Source organism: Rousettus aegyptiacus, unplaced genomic scaffold (genome assembly GCF_014176215.1).
Source record: "Rousettus aegyptiacus isolate mRouAeg1 unplaced genomic scaffold, mRouAeg1.p scaffold_m13_p_12, whole genome shotgun sequence".
Taxonomy (NCBI): Eukaryota; Metazoa; Chordata; class Mammalia; order Chiroptera; family Pteropodidae; genus Rousettus; species Rousettus aegyptiacus.
In genome coordinates, this window is record NW_023416287.1 from 94,087,183 (window position 1) to 94,101,420 (window position 14,238).

The 14,238-nt window shown below is 56.2% G+C and overlaps 1 protein-coding gene, 1 long non-coding RNA gene and 1 pseudogene across 4 annotated transcripts; 2 read left to right on the forward strand and 1 right to left on the reverse strand.

The window, feature by feature from the left end:
- The first annotated feature begins 10 nt into the window (after positions 1 to 10).
- On the forward strand, positions 11 to 3,557 carry LOC118610067. Its single transcript, XR_004953788.1, has 3 exons — positions 11 to 609; positions 2,719 to 2,854; positions 3,510 to 3,557. It is a non-coding gene; the product is annotated as an uncharacterized LOC118610067 (long non-coding RNA).
- Positions 3,501 to 3,617, reverse strand: LOC118610466 (annotated as a pseudogene).
- Positions 3,618 to 5,779: 2,162 nt separating this feature from the next.
- Positions 5,780 to 10,457, forward strand: HSBP1L1 (heat shock factor binding protein 1 like 1). Of its 3 annotated transcripts, none has more exons than XM_016126525.2 (4): positions 5,780 to 6,249; positions 6,760 to 6,826; positions 7,765 to 7,859; positions 9,565 to 10,457. In XM_016126525.2, the coding sequence occupies exons 1-4, from the start codon at positions 5,887 to 5,889 to the stop codon at positions 9,568 to 9,570; spliced, it is 531 nt and encodes a 176-aa protein (XP_015982011.2). In that variant the 5' UTR covers positions 5,780 to 5,886; the 3' UTR covers positions 9,571 to 10,457. The 3 variants fall into 3 exon arrangements, with proteins under 3 accessions (XP_015982011.2, XP_015982008.2, XP_036086077.1); XM_016126522.2 differs by having other exon boundaries at positions 7,770 to 7,859; positions 9,565 to 10,114; XM_036230184.1 differs by having other exon boundaries at positions 7,773 to 7,859; positions 9,565 to 10,114.
- The last annotated feature ends 3,781 nt before the right edge of the window (positions 10,458 to 14,238 follow it).

The following is a 14,238-nucleotide window of genomic DNA, read 5'->3' on the forward strand; positions in this document are numbered from 1 at the left end:
CCCGCCCCGGGCGCCGCTCGGCCGCCGCAGCCCCAGGCAGGGGGTCCTGCCTCCCGTCAGGCAGGGGCGGGGGCCGCGAGGACCGGCCACCCGTCCCCAGGCAGGGACCGTGCAGACGCGGCTCTCGGCCACCGGGAGCGGAGGACGCGGTCCTGTCGCAGCACCGCGGCCAGCGCGCGGCCTGGGGACCCGCCTCGCGGGGTCGGGGAGGTCCGGTCCGAGGACGCCTCCCTCATGGGGAGGGTACAGGTGGAGGGACGTCACCCCTCATCGGGACGGGTGTGGGTCGCCACCCGCGCGCCCCCACGGGTCCTTCCACGCGGTCATTCTCTGACGGAGTCGCGGTCCCATCCTGACCCAGGGGGAGACCCGAGGAGCAGGATTCGGAAGTTCGCAGTGTCGGGGGAGGCTAACCGGGAAACGGTGCCCACCCCACAGCCCGCAGCCGCTGGAGGTCCTCCAGTGGCCCTTCCGCAGGAAGCACCGCGGGCCTCGGGCACAGGAGTGTTAGATAGACATCACTGCTTCGTCTCGGCCCTGCGAGCAGAATGAATAGGGTGCCCTCTGCTGAGACAGAAAATAGGATTTCTGAGCTGTTACCTGGCCCAGGTGAGACCCCAGAGGCCCGAGGGGTCGGTGCCCAGGACGTAGACGCTGGGGGCCTGGGGGGCACAGCGCCCAGTGCCGGGGTGGGGTGGGGACCGGAAGACCCCGTGAGAAGCCAGCAGCCCTGCCTGCAGGACCCCTGTGCAGGGGGGCCCTGGAAACCCCAGGGTTCCCGTCCAGCTCCCTTGGGGACCTCCTCTCCACCCTCAGGTGGGAGGCACTCCAGAAGGGAAGGCCTGGTGGATGAGTCAAGGCAGCCTCAGGCACACACCTGGCCCAGATGGGCTCACAGTCCACTCTCCCCACCCCCCAGGTCGGGCTGCTGCTTCCCACCTGGTACCTATCGTGGGAGAGCAAAGGAAGTTTCGGTCTCATCAAGAGCAACTCCCCAAGGAGCCTGATGTGACAGGGGCCCCCCAAAATGCGGGGCTGCTCTCACCCCTCTCAACCTCTGAGCATACCTCAGCTGTTCCTGGGTTGTCACTATTGGGAGTTTCAGCAGGAAGTCACCCAGAGCACAGCACAGGCCGCTCAGGAGGCCAGGCGGTCTGGGGAGAAGAAGGCATCCCTACTTAGCACTTCCTCTCCCTGATTTAAACCCTCTAGAATGTTCCATTCTCTCTAGTCTGGATGTTGGAGGACGGACCCAGACTTCCCTCCTGACTGGCCTGGGAACATGTGGGGTCACTGCTGCTGGCCCTGCTTTTCTGGCATACGTGAGCAAACTGGTGGCCAGCCCACACCCACCTGCTGCTCCGTCTACCAGGGGGTGCAGGCGAGGTCCCCAGGCAGCACCTCCAGGGGCAGCTGGAACCTATGCAGCCAGGGAAGCCTCCAGGAAACTCAAGTGTGTGGCCAGGTTTGAGAGCTACAGCTTTAAAATTCACACCCAAGACAGGAAGTCCATGACTCAGGAAAATCAGCTTCCAGGAAAGGGCACTTACTATCCATCTATGGAGCCAGAGTTGCATAGTAAATAATTAGTGGATTAAAAAATAGTTGATAATGTCGCATTAAAAATTAAAGCTAAAGTTAAGAAAACATTGCACTATTTTAGAATAAAAAACAAAAATAATTCTATACTCAAATCTGTATGCCCAAATCTATACCCCTAAAGAATCCTTCCTTTCTTACAGGATGTTTAAATGAGAATTTGTAAACAGATGCAAAAGTAGAGATTGTAGTACTGTTTATCTATCACCCAGCCTCAATAAGTATAAGAGAGCTCTTTAAATGAATATAAAATAAAAATTTAACAGGACAGCCTATTTGGCAGCATTTCTCCATTTCTTGGCAATGACAGTGCACCCTAAAACCAGCGTCTTGTTAGAGTGAAGGCCTTAGAAATGAGACTGGACACGGAATCGGCATTGGGGCTTCACAGGATGGAACTTGCTCTGAAGTTGGGTCGCACCATGATGTTCTCATCTATCAAAATCAAAAATTTAGTTTTCCAATGTAGAGTATTGTTTCACATTTAGCTTCTGCTCTTATCATCTGTGTCTTTGATTCCACAAACACGTACTTGTTACTGAGGCTCTGTTTTCCCCCCCGATCTGCCCTGTGAAACACCACCTCGTTCCTGCAGGTTTCCTCACACTCTCATACTCGTAGTGGAGATTTCCTAGGTCAGTCACATGAGAGGATTTTCCTCCTGAACCTGGTTCCTGAAATGTAACATTCTTAACAGAATGAGTTTCCGTGGAGCGAGTCTCACTTCCATGGTAATGAATTTGTGCCCCGTGGATGCAGGACCAAGAATTCGATCCCCGACTGGGCTGTGCAGATAAAAAACCATCCAGGTGCTAGGTGTAGAATGACAGGTCCTGTTTCGGCAGTGAAGACTGGATTCTCAGAGTCCTCAGAGAGTTTCTGGGTAGGTTCCCATTGGGCCAGAGAGATTAGGGTTGAGAAAGATAAAATATGTAGTAAAACGGACAACGGAAAAGGAGAGAGAATCATGGCTCCTGGAATTCTCAGCCTTGGGCTTGAAGTTGGGGAGATGCACCGTAAAACATAAATATTGTGGTAAAAAATACAGAACATCAAATTTACCATCTTAACCACTTCGGCGTCCAGTTCAGTGACATTAAGTGCATTCATGTTGTGCAGCTGTCACCACCGTCCTCACCAAAACATTTTCATCTTCCCACACGGAACCTCTGCACCCATTCGACGCGAGCCCCACCCCCTGGCGCCCGCCGCTCCGCTCTCTCTCATCACGAGTCGGGACGCTCTGGGTGCTTCGGTAAGTGCGCGCACACGGCACTGAGTCCGGCCCATTTCGCTGAGCGTGATGTCGCAGGGTCCGTCCCGCACTGCAGCGTGCGTCAGAACTGACTTCCTTTCTAAGGCCGAGTAATGCTCCTCTGTGTACATGTCACATTTTACGTATCCTCGTCTGTCGACGGACACTCGGCTCGTGCCCTCCTCTTGGCTGCTGTGAACAAACATCTAGTCAAGTCCCTGTTCTCGCTTCTTTTGGGGACATGGGCTTGCTGAGCCGCGTGGCAATTCTACGACGATCCCACAGTGGCGGCACCGTGTTACGTGCCCACCAGGGCACGAGAGTCCCAGTCCCTCCGCGCCCTCCCCAGCCCTGTGGTTTCTGTCATTTACCAGCAGCTCTTCTAGTGACTGTGAGGTGCTGTCTCCTCGAGAGAGCTGTCTCCTTGACATTTCGGTCTGCATCTCCCTCATGGCCGCTGATGCTGAGCAGCTTTCTGAGTGCTTACTGGCCATTTGCATGTGTTCTTTGGAGCCCATTCAAGTCCTTTGCCAATTTTTAATCAGGCTTTTTTTGTTCTCTCTTTTTTTTTTTAGGCGAGGCAACCCTTGGTTGACCTCACAGATTGCAAGGATCTTGTTAGTTTACAATTATTTTTTATTTTTTACGCCTACAGCACCTGGTCTTCCTAGGCGGTCTCCCATCCAAGTACGAACCAGGCGACCCTGCTTAGCTTCCGAGATCAGACGGGATCAGGTTTGTTCAGTGTGGTGAGGCCGTAGACTGTTTTCTGTTCTTGAGTTTTAAGAGTTCTCTAAATGTTCTGAATATCAGTCTCTTGTCAGATGTGTGATTTACAGATATTTTCTTCCATTCTGTGGGCTGCCTTTTTCTATTGATAGTGTCCTTTGATGCACAACATTTTTAATTTTCATGAAGTACAACTTGCCTATTGTGCCTTTGGTGTCATATCCAAGAAACCATCGCTAAACCCACTGTCATGAAGTTTTCCCCTGCCTTCTTCTAAGAGTTTCTGGTCTGAGTCTTTCGTTCAGGGCTGTGATCCATTCTGAGCGGACGTTGGCAGGTGGTGTTAGGTAAGGGCCTGACCTCCTTCCTTTGCGTGTGGAACCCCAAGGAGCCTGGTGGGGCTTTGAGGCTGAAACAGAGAAGAGCATGAGAATTAAACCTTAAACCAAGCGGTGCTCAGAGCCTGCTGTGCCCCCGACACACGCGGCCTCGCCGATGGGCACGTGGCCAGACCAGGGGCCCAGGCCAGGCGGACCTACAGGAAGATTCCGGAAAGGAAAACATTTACAGTGACCTCCTCTGGCACTCGGGGTCCCTCTCACATGCGTGGGGCGAGCGTTTGTCCTTCTCTAACAGACTGTTCTTCGCCTCTGGCTCTGGCACACACTCAGATTTTTTCCTGCTCGTGGTCAAGGCCCATCACTGCCTCTCAGGGTGGTGGGGGGCTCACCCTGTCCTGAATCAAAGTGACCCCTTAAATACTTTCCCCCACTTTTCCCTAGGTTCACTTGAGTGAGCTCTGGTCCTCCAAACCCTCACTTTCTGCTGAGGCACCTCCCTCGGCTTGGATCGCCACCCCTCGCTCCACCTGGGCTTTCCCAGGGTGCAGGCGCCTCTGGCCTCCGCCCTGTGGGCCTGCCCCGCAGAGACCAGCCGCGGGGAGGCTGCTTTCCCCGGGCGCCCTCTGCCCGAAGTAGCACAGACAGGTGCCCCTCAGCCCCGGCCACTCCAGTGTCTGCACAGCACCACCCCCACCTCAGCCCCTCTCGGAGGAAAAGAGGCAGATGCTAAAAAGACATGGAAAAGGGCAAAACAGCCATCTTTTAAAAACGTTATTTTAACAGCTTTATTAAGATACAATTCACAGACCATAAAATCCACCTCATTAAAGTGAACAGTTTGACAGTTTTTTTGTGTATTCACGGCGTTGTACAACCATCACCACTATCTAATTTGAGAATATTTCTGTCCTAAAAGAAATGCGAGTATTTTATCAGTCTCTCCCACAGCCAGGGCAGCGCCAGCCGGCTGTCTCTGCGGAATCTCCGTTGGTGCACATTTTACCTAAATCGAACTGTAACACATTGGCCATTGTGACTGGCTTCTCTCCCTGAGTGCGATGTCACCGGGGCTCGCGTCAGAGCTTCACCCCTCCTCTGGCCGGAGACCGACCGCACGGCAGGAGACACCACGCTCTGGCCACCCGGTCGCCCGTCCGTGGCGGACACAGGTCCCCCCTCCCGCTCCCGCAGTGTGACTGACGCTGCAGGAGCGTCCGCGTCCCTGTTGGGCACGTGGTGCCGCTCCTCTTGCGTGGACACGGCAAGGTGGAGGCGGGGTTACGCGGCACCTGGACGTCCGCTTTTCACGGCGCTGCAGGCTGGCGCCCCGCGACGCGTGAGGCTCCGGCTTCCCCGCTCCTCTGCGCTCTGACCGCAGCCGTCAGTGTGCGGGGACCTCGGGTTCTCCTGATGACGAACGATGCTGGGTGTCTTTGCCTGTGCGGCCGTGTTTCCCCGGCACACGGGGCAACCCAAGCGCTGTTGCCGAGCTAGGCCCCTGGGGCCCAGGCGTGACCTGGGCAGACACAGTCTTGCCCCACAGAGCTGGAGTCCAGCGGGGGCTAAAGCCATACCTGGGAGCCCACCCGCGAAGTGACCCACAGCCCCGTCCAGACCTTGGAGGGCACCAGGGGGAGGGGGAGGCGAGGCTGCGACGCCAATAAAATCAAAATCCAGATGCAAGTGCCGTTCACAGGGCAGAGCCTCAGGCCTGGCTGGGATCCAGAGAGGTGGCAGCTTCCCTTCGTGGCGAACGGGTGACGACAGGCCTGATCCCCCCACTAGAAAGCTGACGGTGGGGCGCGGAGCCAGGAGGGGGAGCGGGGCCGGCGGAGGGGCGTGGGTTTAATGGGGACAGTGTCTGTGAGACAGAGTCCTGTGGTGGCCGGTGGTGACAGCGGCAGGCGCTGCACTCGACAGTGGTGAAGAAGGCCGGTTTTATGTCGCGCGGACTCTGTAACGATGGCGTCCACGGCCACCTCGCTCATCCCTCACGCAGGGAAACGGAGGAACCGGAGCTGCGGATCCACTCGGACCTGGGCCTCCGCCCCGGGACGCGGCCCGTGGCCACAGGGACGGAGCCGCCCCTCCGGGACGCGGCCGCCGCTGGCGTCCCCAGCGCCGCACGCCCAGCGGTGCCGGCGCGCGCGGGCTCCCCGGTGCGCGCTCCCGGCCCGGCCCCGCCCGCGCCGCCGCCACGGCCGCCGGGACCAGACGCGGGCGCAGCGGCCCCGACCCCCAGGGCCGGCCGGCCGCGGACGCTGCGGGGGCCGCATGGACGCGCGGAGCCCCGAAGCCCCGGGCGGGGAGGCGCTGCGCGGCGCGGTGAGTGGGGACCCCGGACCCCCTCGGGTGCTGGAGCCCCGCCCGGGCGGGAACTGGGGGCGGGTCGCGGTGGCCGACCGCATCTCCCAGGGGCTCGGAAACCCGCCCGCGCAGAGACCCCGAGACCTGGCAAGCCGGAGACAAAGGTGGGACCCTGTGTCTTGCGAAAGAGGCGTCATGATGTACAGACAGAGCCTGCGGTTTACGAGACTTTCTGTGCCATCTTCGTGACGCGTGATAGCTCCGGAGCTGACGGTCAGGCGAACGACGCCGCTGGGCGCCCGCGTGAGCCGGGGCAGCGGCCCGGCCTGCTGCCCGGCGGCTGGCGCTCGGGGCTCTCTCACTGACCCAGCCCGCTGGCCACGGAGGCTGCGGCCCTTCTGAACGGAAAGGCCTTGGCCCCCTGACGAAGCCCAGCTCGCTGTCCGCGGGCGCTTCTGCCCACCGCGCCCAGGGTGCTCACGCCGAAGTGTAAACTTAGACTCTTATCTTATGGTTCATTTTTTTCAGGCAGAAAATCTCTTCCAGGAACTCCAAGAACATTTTCAAGCCCTCACGGCAGCCCTGAACCTTAGAAATATCCTTTTTTTATAGCAAACACTGTGATGCTTCTGGGCTGATACGTCATCACGGAATGCCGTTCTGGTGGGTAGTTGTGGACCTAGGACTTCCTGGTATTCACAGTCACGTCTTTACATGGCATCCGGGGTGTAATCAGCTCCCACAGGTAAGTTTTTCCTGCCTGACCGGCAGGACAGGCCATCCGTGTGGCAAGGACACGACGCAGACCACGGGGCTGTCCCGCCAAGCCCTCGGGGAACCCGGGCGGCCTGCTGGACGGCGTGCAGACTACATGCACTCACACCCGCAGGCGCGACAGGGCGCCCCAAGGCGGGCAGCTGGCCGGCCCTACGTCTGTTTGTTTGTGTTTCCTCACTGGAGCAGCTCACTGCTTTGTTAAGACACGAATTCAAACAGAATTGAGGTAGAATGTTTGCTTCCAGTCTGAGCAAATCCAGACAAGGGAACAGCTGCCCCAAGACCTGACAGTGTGTGCAGAATTCACACAAATTCGTTCCTCAAAAGCTGTATGCAAAGTGTTTGCATGTGGAGCCACGTCTGGCTCTGGAGACGGCTCCCACAGGGGAAGAGATTCGGCGTGATAATGCTAAACTTGGTTCATTTCCATTCCCTTTACACACTTGTTGGAGTTTGGTTATGACAAAAACATACCAGACTACCTCACATTCCCAAGTCCGCGTGCACACCGGAGCAGCCGAGTTCGCAGAACTGAGCCCACAGTTCCAAGGATAAAGACACACCTCAAAACCTCAGCAGGTACCTGCCGACAGGTGAGTCCACTCTGCCTCCGACTCCCTCGTGTCTCACAAGTGGCACTGCCAGAGCCTTGGTGCCAGGCCACCTGGTCGGGGGCCGTCATTTGAAGCAGGGTCTTTGAGGGCTTTTGTGTGAGTGTGGGGGGGTCTCTGCATGCGGCTCTCCTTAACGCTGAACTGGAAGAAATGGGGAGTCGGATCGAGGACCTACAGAAGAATGTCAGCGACCTGATGCTGCAGGCTGGGATCGAAAATGCTGTCACAGAACAAACGGTGAGGCCCCCACTGGGAAACCAAACGAGTTTACTTCCTGCAGATTTTATGATGACCTGCACCTTGAAAAGTGCATTCCCATGTTTGTCCACGATGGAATTAGTGCCTCCGTGCCACACGAAAACTCAGGGATGACAAATGCTCTCTTCCAAGTAGGCCGCCCATGACAATTTGTCATAATCCCTTTGAAAATGCACATTTTAAGTGAAAAACATTATGATTTGAAAACTGGATTTTATTAAAGTACATTTTACTCTCACCCCTCAAATCAGTCTTCACTCAAAACACAAATCACGATGACGTGGAGACGGGGTTGTAACCAGCAGCTTCCGCTGGGACAGTATTTTCGGGGAACCCTTTAAAGGTGACACATGCACATTCCCGGGTGGTCTGCAGGACCCCACCCTGGCCCCCCACAATGCAAAGCCTTTCCAGGGGAACTCTGCCTTTCACCTTAAAGATGCAAACGAACGCTGGGCTTCGGGGTCTCAGCGGAATTTAGGTCCCTGCGGCGCAAGCGGAGGGTGCATCCTCGTACCGAGGCTGCCACACGTGCTGGCGTCACAGTCCGACCAGAGCACATTTTAGTCTATCAGGTGCTTTTGCTGTCCTCGTTTTCCTGATTCTTTCACAAGTGTTACTCTAAGTCAGCTGGCAAATCATCTGTATGTACGCACCTGCTAAGGCAGAGGGGGTTCACTGTCGGCGACTCGGAAACACCTACACCTGGTGTTCTGGTGGAAAAGGTAACTGCACTCAACGTCCTGCTACACACTGGGGTGGATGGACACCCTGAAATTCTGTCCACCGGGCAAAAAATACAGCTTTCCAGGGTCAGGCTGCACCTGACCGCTCCCGTCCGCTCTCCAGCCAGCTGGACACCAAGGCCTCTGCCCAATGCCGGCTGACAGGGGATAAGCCAGGGTCCGAGTCAGGGGCTGCTGAGCCAGCTTCCATGCCACCCCCAGCGCTGGCTCACCACCAGGCATGGGATGGTGACGCAGACCCTTCCGCTCATCACCAGACTCCAGCTGGCTGTTTTAAGTTTGGTCAAAACACACTAAATATGAAGCATCAAATTAAATGGTTAAATAGGTATCCAAACTTCACGTTTTTGACGCATAGTCATTACTTAAAGCAGCGTGAGAGGTCACAACCTGAGTGTGTGAAGCTGTTAGTGCCTTTTAAAAGAAGGGCCTGAGTGTGTTCAGATCCGTTCGGCCTGTGCCCGTTGGTGGCACTGAGTCGGGGGTGGGGTGCGGATGTCTGGGGACCTCTCAGACCTCCTAAACTGTGTCCCTGTTGTGGGGAGTGGTGAGTGGTAGGGGGCGTGACCCCGAGTGGTAAAAGCTATGGTCCCATGTTCTGGGAGATCCGGCCCGGCGTCAGCCTCTGCACTAAGCTGAGTCTGTAAGGCGAACGCTCGGGCAGCCTGAGCGTGCGCCAGGCGCCGGTGACGTCCCCCGGTGATGTCATGCTGACCCAGCGCCGTCCACTCGGCTGGGCTGTGGGTCCACGCTGACCCTGACTGAAATGAAGGTCATCTAACATTTATGTTTCTCTGTACTGAATTTTTCCTATACAAAAGATGTACTAATTACGGGAAATGAAGGTATTTTGACTGAAAGCTTGGACTCCAGTTTATTTAACTGTGTTAACTGGTACAGAGGCAATTATGACTTAATTTCAATTTTTTTTCTTACAGACTTGAAGACAGACGGTGGCAGAAAGAAGGCGCCGTGAGAGGAGGAACTCAGACGGCGACTGGCCACCCGGCAAGGACGGCGCCCCCGGCGCCCGCAGCACCCCGCGTGGTCCCCCCGGGAAGGACAGTGAAGCCGCGTGAGGCGCTTTGTTCGGAACCGGAAGCTCCGCAGCGCTTTTCAAAAAGCCCGTAACCGGGTCTCTGGTAGAAGCTGCTTTGTAAATGACTGCATTCCAAGTCAACGTGTCCGATCTCAGGGTCCGTAGGGCGTGTCGAATCTGTCCGGTCGGAATGTTCTGGCACGCGTCCCGCACCAAACCCGCAGGCAGGTGCCCCGGGCGCCGCGCTGCCGCCCGAGGTCGCCCTCGCCCGCCCCGCCCAAGGACAGCTTGGCAGATTATGGGGAAACGCTTTCAAAAAATCGGCCCGTTCCCCACTCTCCAAGGCCGAGTGAAACAGACCTGATTACCTAAAAGAGGGGTCAATGAGAGGCTCTCATTGTAAAAAACAGCATTCCTGCATATAAAATAAATCATATTCTTCATGCAAAGGTCAAAATCAACCCTAATTGTACAATTTAGAACCACTGTCAACATTTTTTCTCTGCATATTGTTTATAATCTAACATTCTGTTCTCTTCAAATCATACACATTTTCCTATGTGAACATTTCATACTCACTTTTTTATGGTTAACTGATGGCCTGTCCCATATCTAACAATTTAACCATCCCTTTCACTATTCCTTTGGCATGGAGTCATATCCCACTTTCTCGCTGTTATAATCTGTAATGAGCACTCTTATCCATGAATTCCTGGCAGATTCCATTAGCGTCGGAGTCTGGCTAAAGGCCAAGATCATTTACCTAAATGCATCTAAAAAGGGAGTGTTGTTTTATTCTCCCAACGGTGATGTGTGCTTTTCTTAATCCAGTTTTTAAATTGCATCATTTAAATTCAACATTCTTGGTGATTTAAAATCAGGATAGTTCATTTGATTATATGAAAAATCTCAAAGCGCCTTAACTATGATCATCATTTTAGCAGAAACTGTATATTTGAATTGAAGTAAACCAATTTGAATCCTCATCAATACATAGAACAGTTTAAAATCCAGGATTTTTTAACAGTAATAAAGGACGTTTCTATTAGTTATTAACTAAAATAAAAACAGCGCTATTGTCAAAAATACACTAACTTCCTTCTGCAGGAAGCTCCTGGCTGAGCCCCGTTTAGAGGATGGCATGTACCACCTTGGCCATTCACAGAAGCCACAGACATCCACCTTTACAGGTCATTTAGCCCTTTAAAAAATCATACCTGTTTCAATATCTTTCTGACACTTTAACAAATGACTGCTACTTTCTCTCACCATTTACACACACTCACAAGGAATCAGAATGTTTTCATAGGAGCAGAGAAGAGACGTGTGTTTAAACTAATTCTGTTCTAAACTACATAATACAACAACTTCATGAGAAAGTGGTTTATTCACAGAACACAAGTAACATGGAGTTATTCAACACCGAATACTACATTTACACGCCTGTAAGTTAAAACTAACGTAACCGAAGTGATGGCTCTTAGGGAACGCTGAGTAGCAGAGGGTGGGACCTGCCGGGCCCAAGTTCTGGGCGCCGCTGTCTGAGCGTCGCTCTCTCACGTCTAACGTTCTTCGCAGCCTCATCCATCGCCAGGGCTTCTAGCTCTCCCCAAATCTCCTCCTCGCTCCCCAGGCTGGGGCCAGATCTTTTCAGAACCCAAACCAGAGAGCGCTCCGCCCGCTTCCGAGGGCCGCCGCCCCCCCAGTCGCCTCCTGCGCACCGGGCCTCAGCCCTCCGCGGGGCAGCTGCGCAGCCAGACCTCTCGCTGCACGAGGCCAGGCCGTCACAGTCGTGGTTTACGTGACCGATTGGTCCTCTCCACAAGGCAGGCTTTGTCGCCGCCACGTGCACTGTCCCTGGGGCCCAAAGCTACTCAAACATTTTTTCAAGTTAATGAGTTTCAAGAGTTTCAAAATACTTCGCGGTCTTTTACACGACGCTTTCTGCGCGCGAAGGTGTGTGAGCGGGGGCGGGAGGGAGGGCCTGGGCTGGCAGCAGGAGCGCCCAGGCGCGCGGTGCCACCGAGCAGCCTGCAGGGCCGCAGGCCGCGCCGGGCGCCGTGGCGCTGGCGGCTTTGGGCGGCAGATGTACACGCGCCACGGGGTGCCACGGGGTGCGAGGGTCAGATGCATCTTGAGAGCCGTGAGTAAAAATGTAGGAAACACGATTCGAACTGGCGCGCACTAAAGTGGGCCCTCCCAAGGTCCCCATTCTGATGCGAGCCCCGTCTTTCCCCGTAGCGCCCGAGCTCTCAGCTGACGCGGGGGAGGCCGGCGCGGGGCGGGGCAGCGCCCGCAGCGCGGCGTTCAGGGCAGTGTGGGGTGGCGGGTGCTGGGGCCCCACGGGGTGCCAGCCGCCTCCCCGCCTCCCCGCGGGACCCGGCGTGTTCGCCCCTTGTTTTGAAGGTGTTAAAACAGCCTGCAAACGGGTGGATCGCATACACCCGGGGTCCTCCCGAGCGCCCCCTGGCGACGGGCGGCTCTGCGCGCTGCCGTGGGAGGCGTCCTCGGCCCCCGCCTTGCGTTTGACCACAGTCGCCGCCCAATGAGGCCACACGAACGCGCCTGTGCCCGCCGCCCACCCCAGTCCTGGACTGGCTTGGCCGGCCCGAGGGCTGTGCACACGCCCCACGAGCGCTGGGGCGAGTGGCAGGGCCCGGGCGGCTGGGCGGTGGGATCCTCGGCGCGCTCTGCAACCCGCCCCACCTTTGGCCAAGTGGGCTTCAGACTCGTCTCTGCAAAACTGTCGCCTGGCAGGCACCTGGCAGGGCGTGAGAAACTGGCTCGAGAATCCCTTGGTTCAGGGCGAGGGAGACAGTCGACCCATTTACAGTACGACCTCAACTTGCAACGAAGAGACTCACGTGTGGTAAACTCAGCATGCTGCAGCCAGAGCGGCAGCGAGAAGAGCCGTGAAGGCAGACGGGAGGGAGGTCATCACAACTCAGAAGTGCAACACATTTATGATGTGCACCGAATTCACAAATGTGGTGTATTTTTAATTTTTTTGGTAACAGCTAATAAAGCTATATGGCATCGGACATAATCCATGTGCCACACAGCTCACCCAACCAAAGCAGCGGTCGATGGTTTTCAGCACGTTCACTGACACGCACGACCATCACCAATTTCAGAATGTGTTCACAATTTCAGAAAGAAACCCTGCACCCAGCAGCGCCACCTCCCAGCGGCCCACTTCCCGGCTCCCGGGGCGCACACGCTGCGTGCTGGCCGGCCTCGCTCACCTCTGCTGCCGCCTCATCCCTCCTGACCGAATGGTGGGCCGCTGTCTGGACGGACCACACTGCTTGTCTGGCCGGCAGCGGCCGGACCCTGCGGTGGTTCACGTTTGGGCTGCTACGAACACGGCTGTACGCATCGTGCGTGTGCATGTGCGTGTGCAAGCTTCTGTGTGGACACGCACGACCCGTCCTCCTGGGTATGTGCCTAGGAGTGACGTGGCTGCGACAAAGGGTAACTGTTTCCACGGTGACTGACCGTCCCGCCCTCACCAGCACCGCCAGCATTGCACCTGCTCCCCGTCCTTGCCCCCCCGAGTCTGCAGGTGTGAGCTGGAACCTCCCTTTCTGATTGGAGCCTCCTTGGTGACGAACGACAGGGCGCGCCTTTCCACGTGATTACTGGCAACACCCTGGAGGACCGTCAGCAGTGCACCGTGGACCACGACACGCCAGGTCCTGGCGTTGCGGCGATTCCGCATCAGCCCCTCACGGGATAGTTACACTCCGTCTCGGTACGTGGGAGCATTAAAGCTGGAAAGATTAAACTGCGCACCTGCATTTGAATCTCAAACCCGTTTAAAAGTGCAGCCTCACTGGCATCTGTTGGGCTCAGTCTTTGGTAGGCACCCCTCCTGTTTCAAGGACAGTCGGCCTGGCCGGGCAACGAGCAGGGTCACACCAGAGGCCCCGCCAGGCACCGTTCTATGCGGTCCCGACGCATGTGAATCAGACAGCAGAGACTACTGCGAAGCAAAAACACTGGTGGCTGAAAAGTTCGTTTTGTTTCATTGTTAAAAAGAAAGGGTTTATTGAGCCACATGCTGGCCAGAAGAGGCCAGGTCCTGGGGATGCAGTCTGAACCCGCGGCAGTAGAGCAGGTGCAGAAAAGCCACCCTGTAGTCCGAGTTGGCAGGGGCTCCAATATAGGGTTTTGGGGAAGAAAGAGGTAAGTTGATCTGAAGGAACTTTCACTGGCTACAGGTGGGGGGGAGGGGCAGCGGGGGCAGTCTTGCGATGGGTGCAGTCTGGAAGAGTTATCTAGGACCTCTGATTGGTTACACGCAAGTCCTGGAAGCCCACGGGCCTGTGGGATGCCGTGACATCGGGTGTGGGCTAATGGGTGCCTAGACATTGGGTCAGAGCTCCGATGTGCATGTCCGGAACCGGGCAAGCTGGCCCAGAGGGCCCACAGCTGAGGGCGGGCCACTCCCGCGTCCTTTGTTGCTGTGGTTTAATTCGGAGCACCTCAGATTTCCTCTCCTGTCACCATTGGCCCCTTCATTCCGAAGACGGAGTTCCGGAAGGCCACTTGCCCAGGTTCTTAGCGAGCA

Coding starts and splice junctions, on each gene's coding strand:
- HSBP1L1 (XM_016126522.2), top strand. CDS start 5,887: ATGGCGTCCACGGCCACCTCGCTCATCCCTCACGCAGGGAAACGGAGG. Junction 6,827..7,769: donor GGCAGCCCTGAACCTTAGAA/ATATCCTTTTTT, acceptor GCTGAACTGGAA/GAAATGGGGAGTCGGATCGA. Junction 7,860..9,564: donor ATGCTGTCACAGAACAAACG/GTGAGGCCCCCA, acceptor TTTTTCTTACAG/ACTTGAAGACAGACGGTGGC.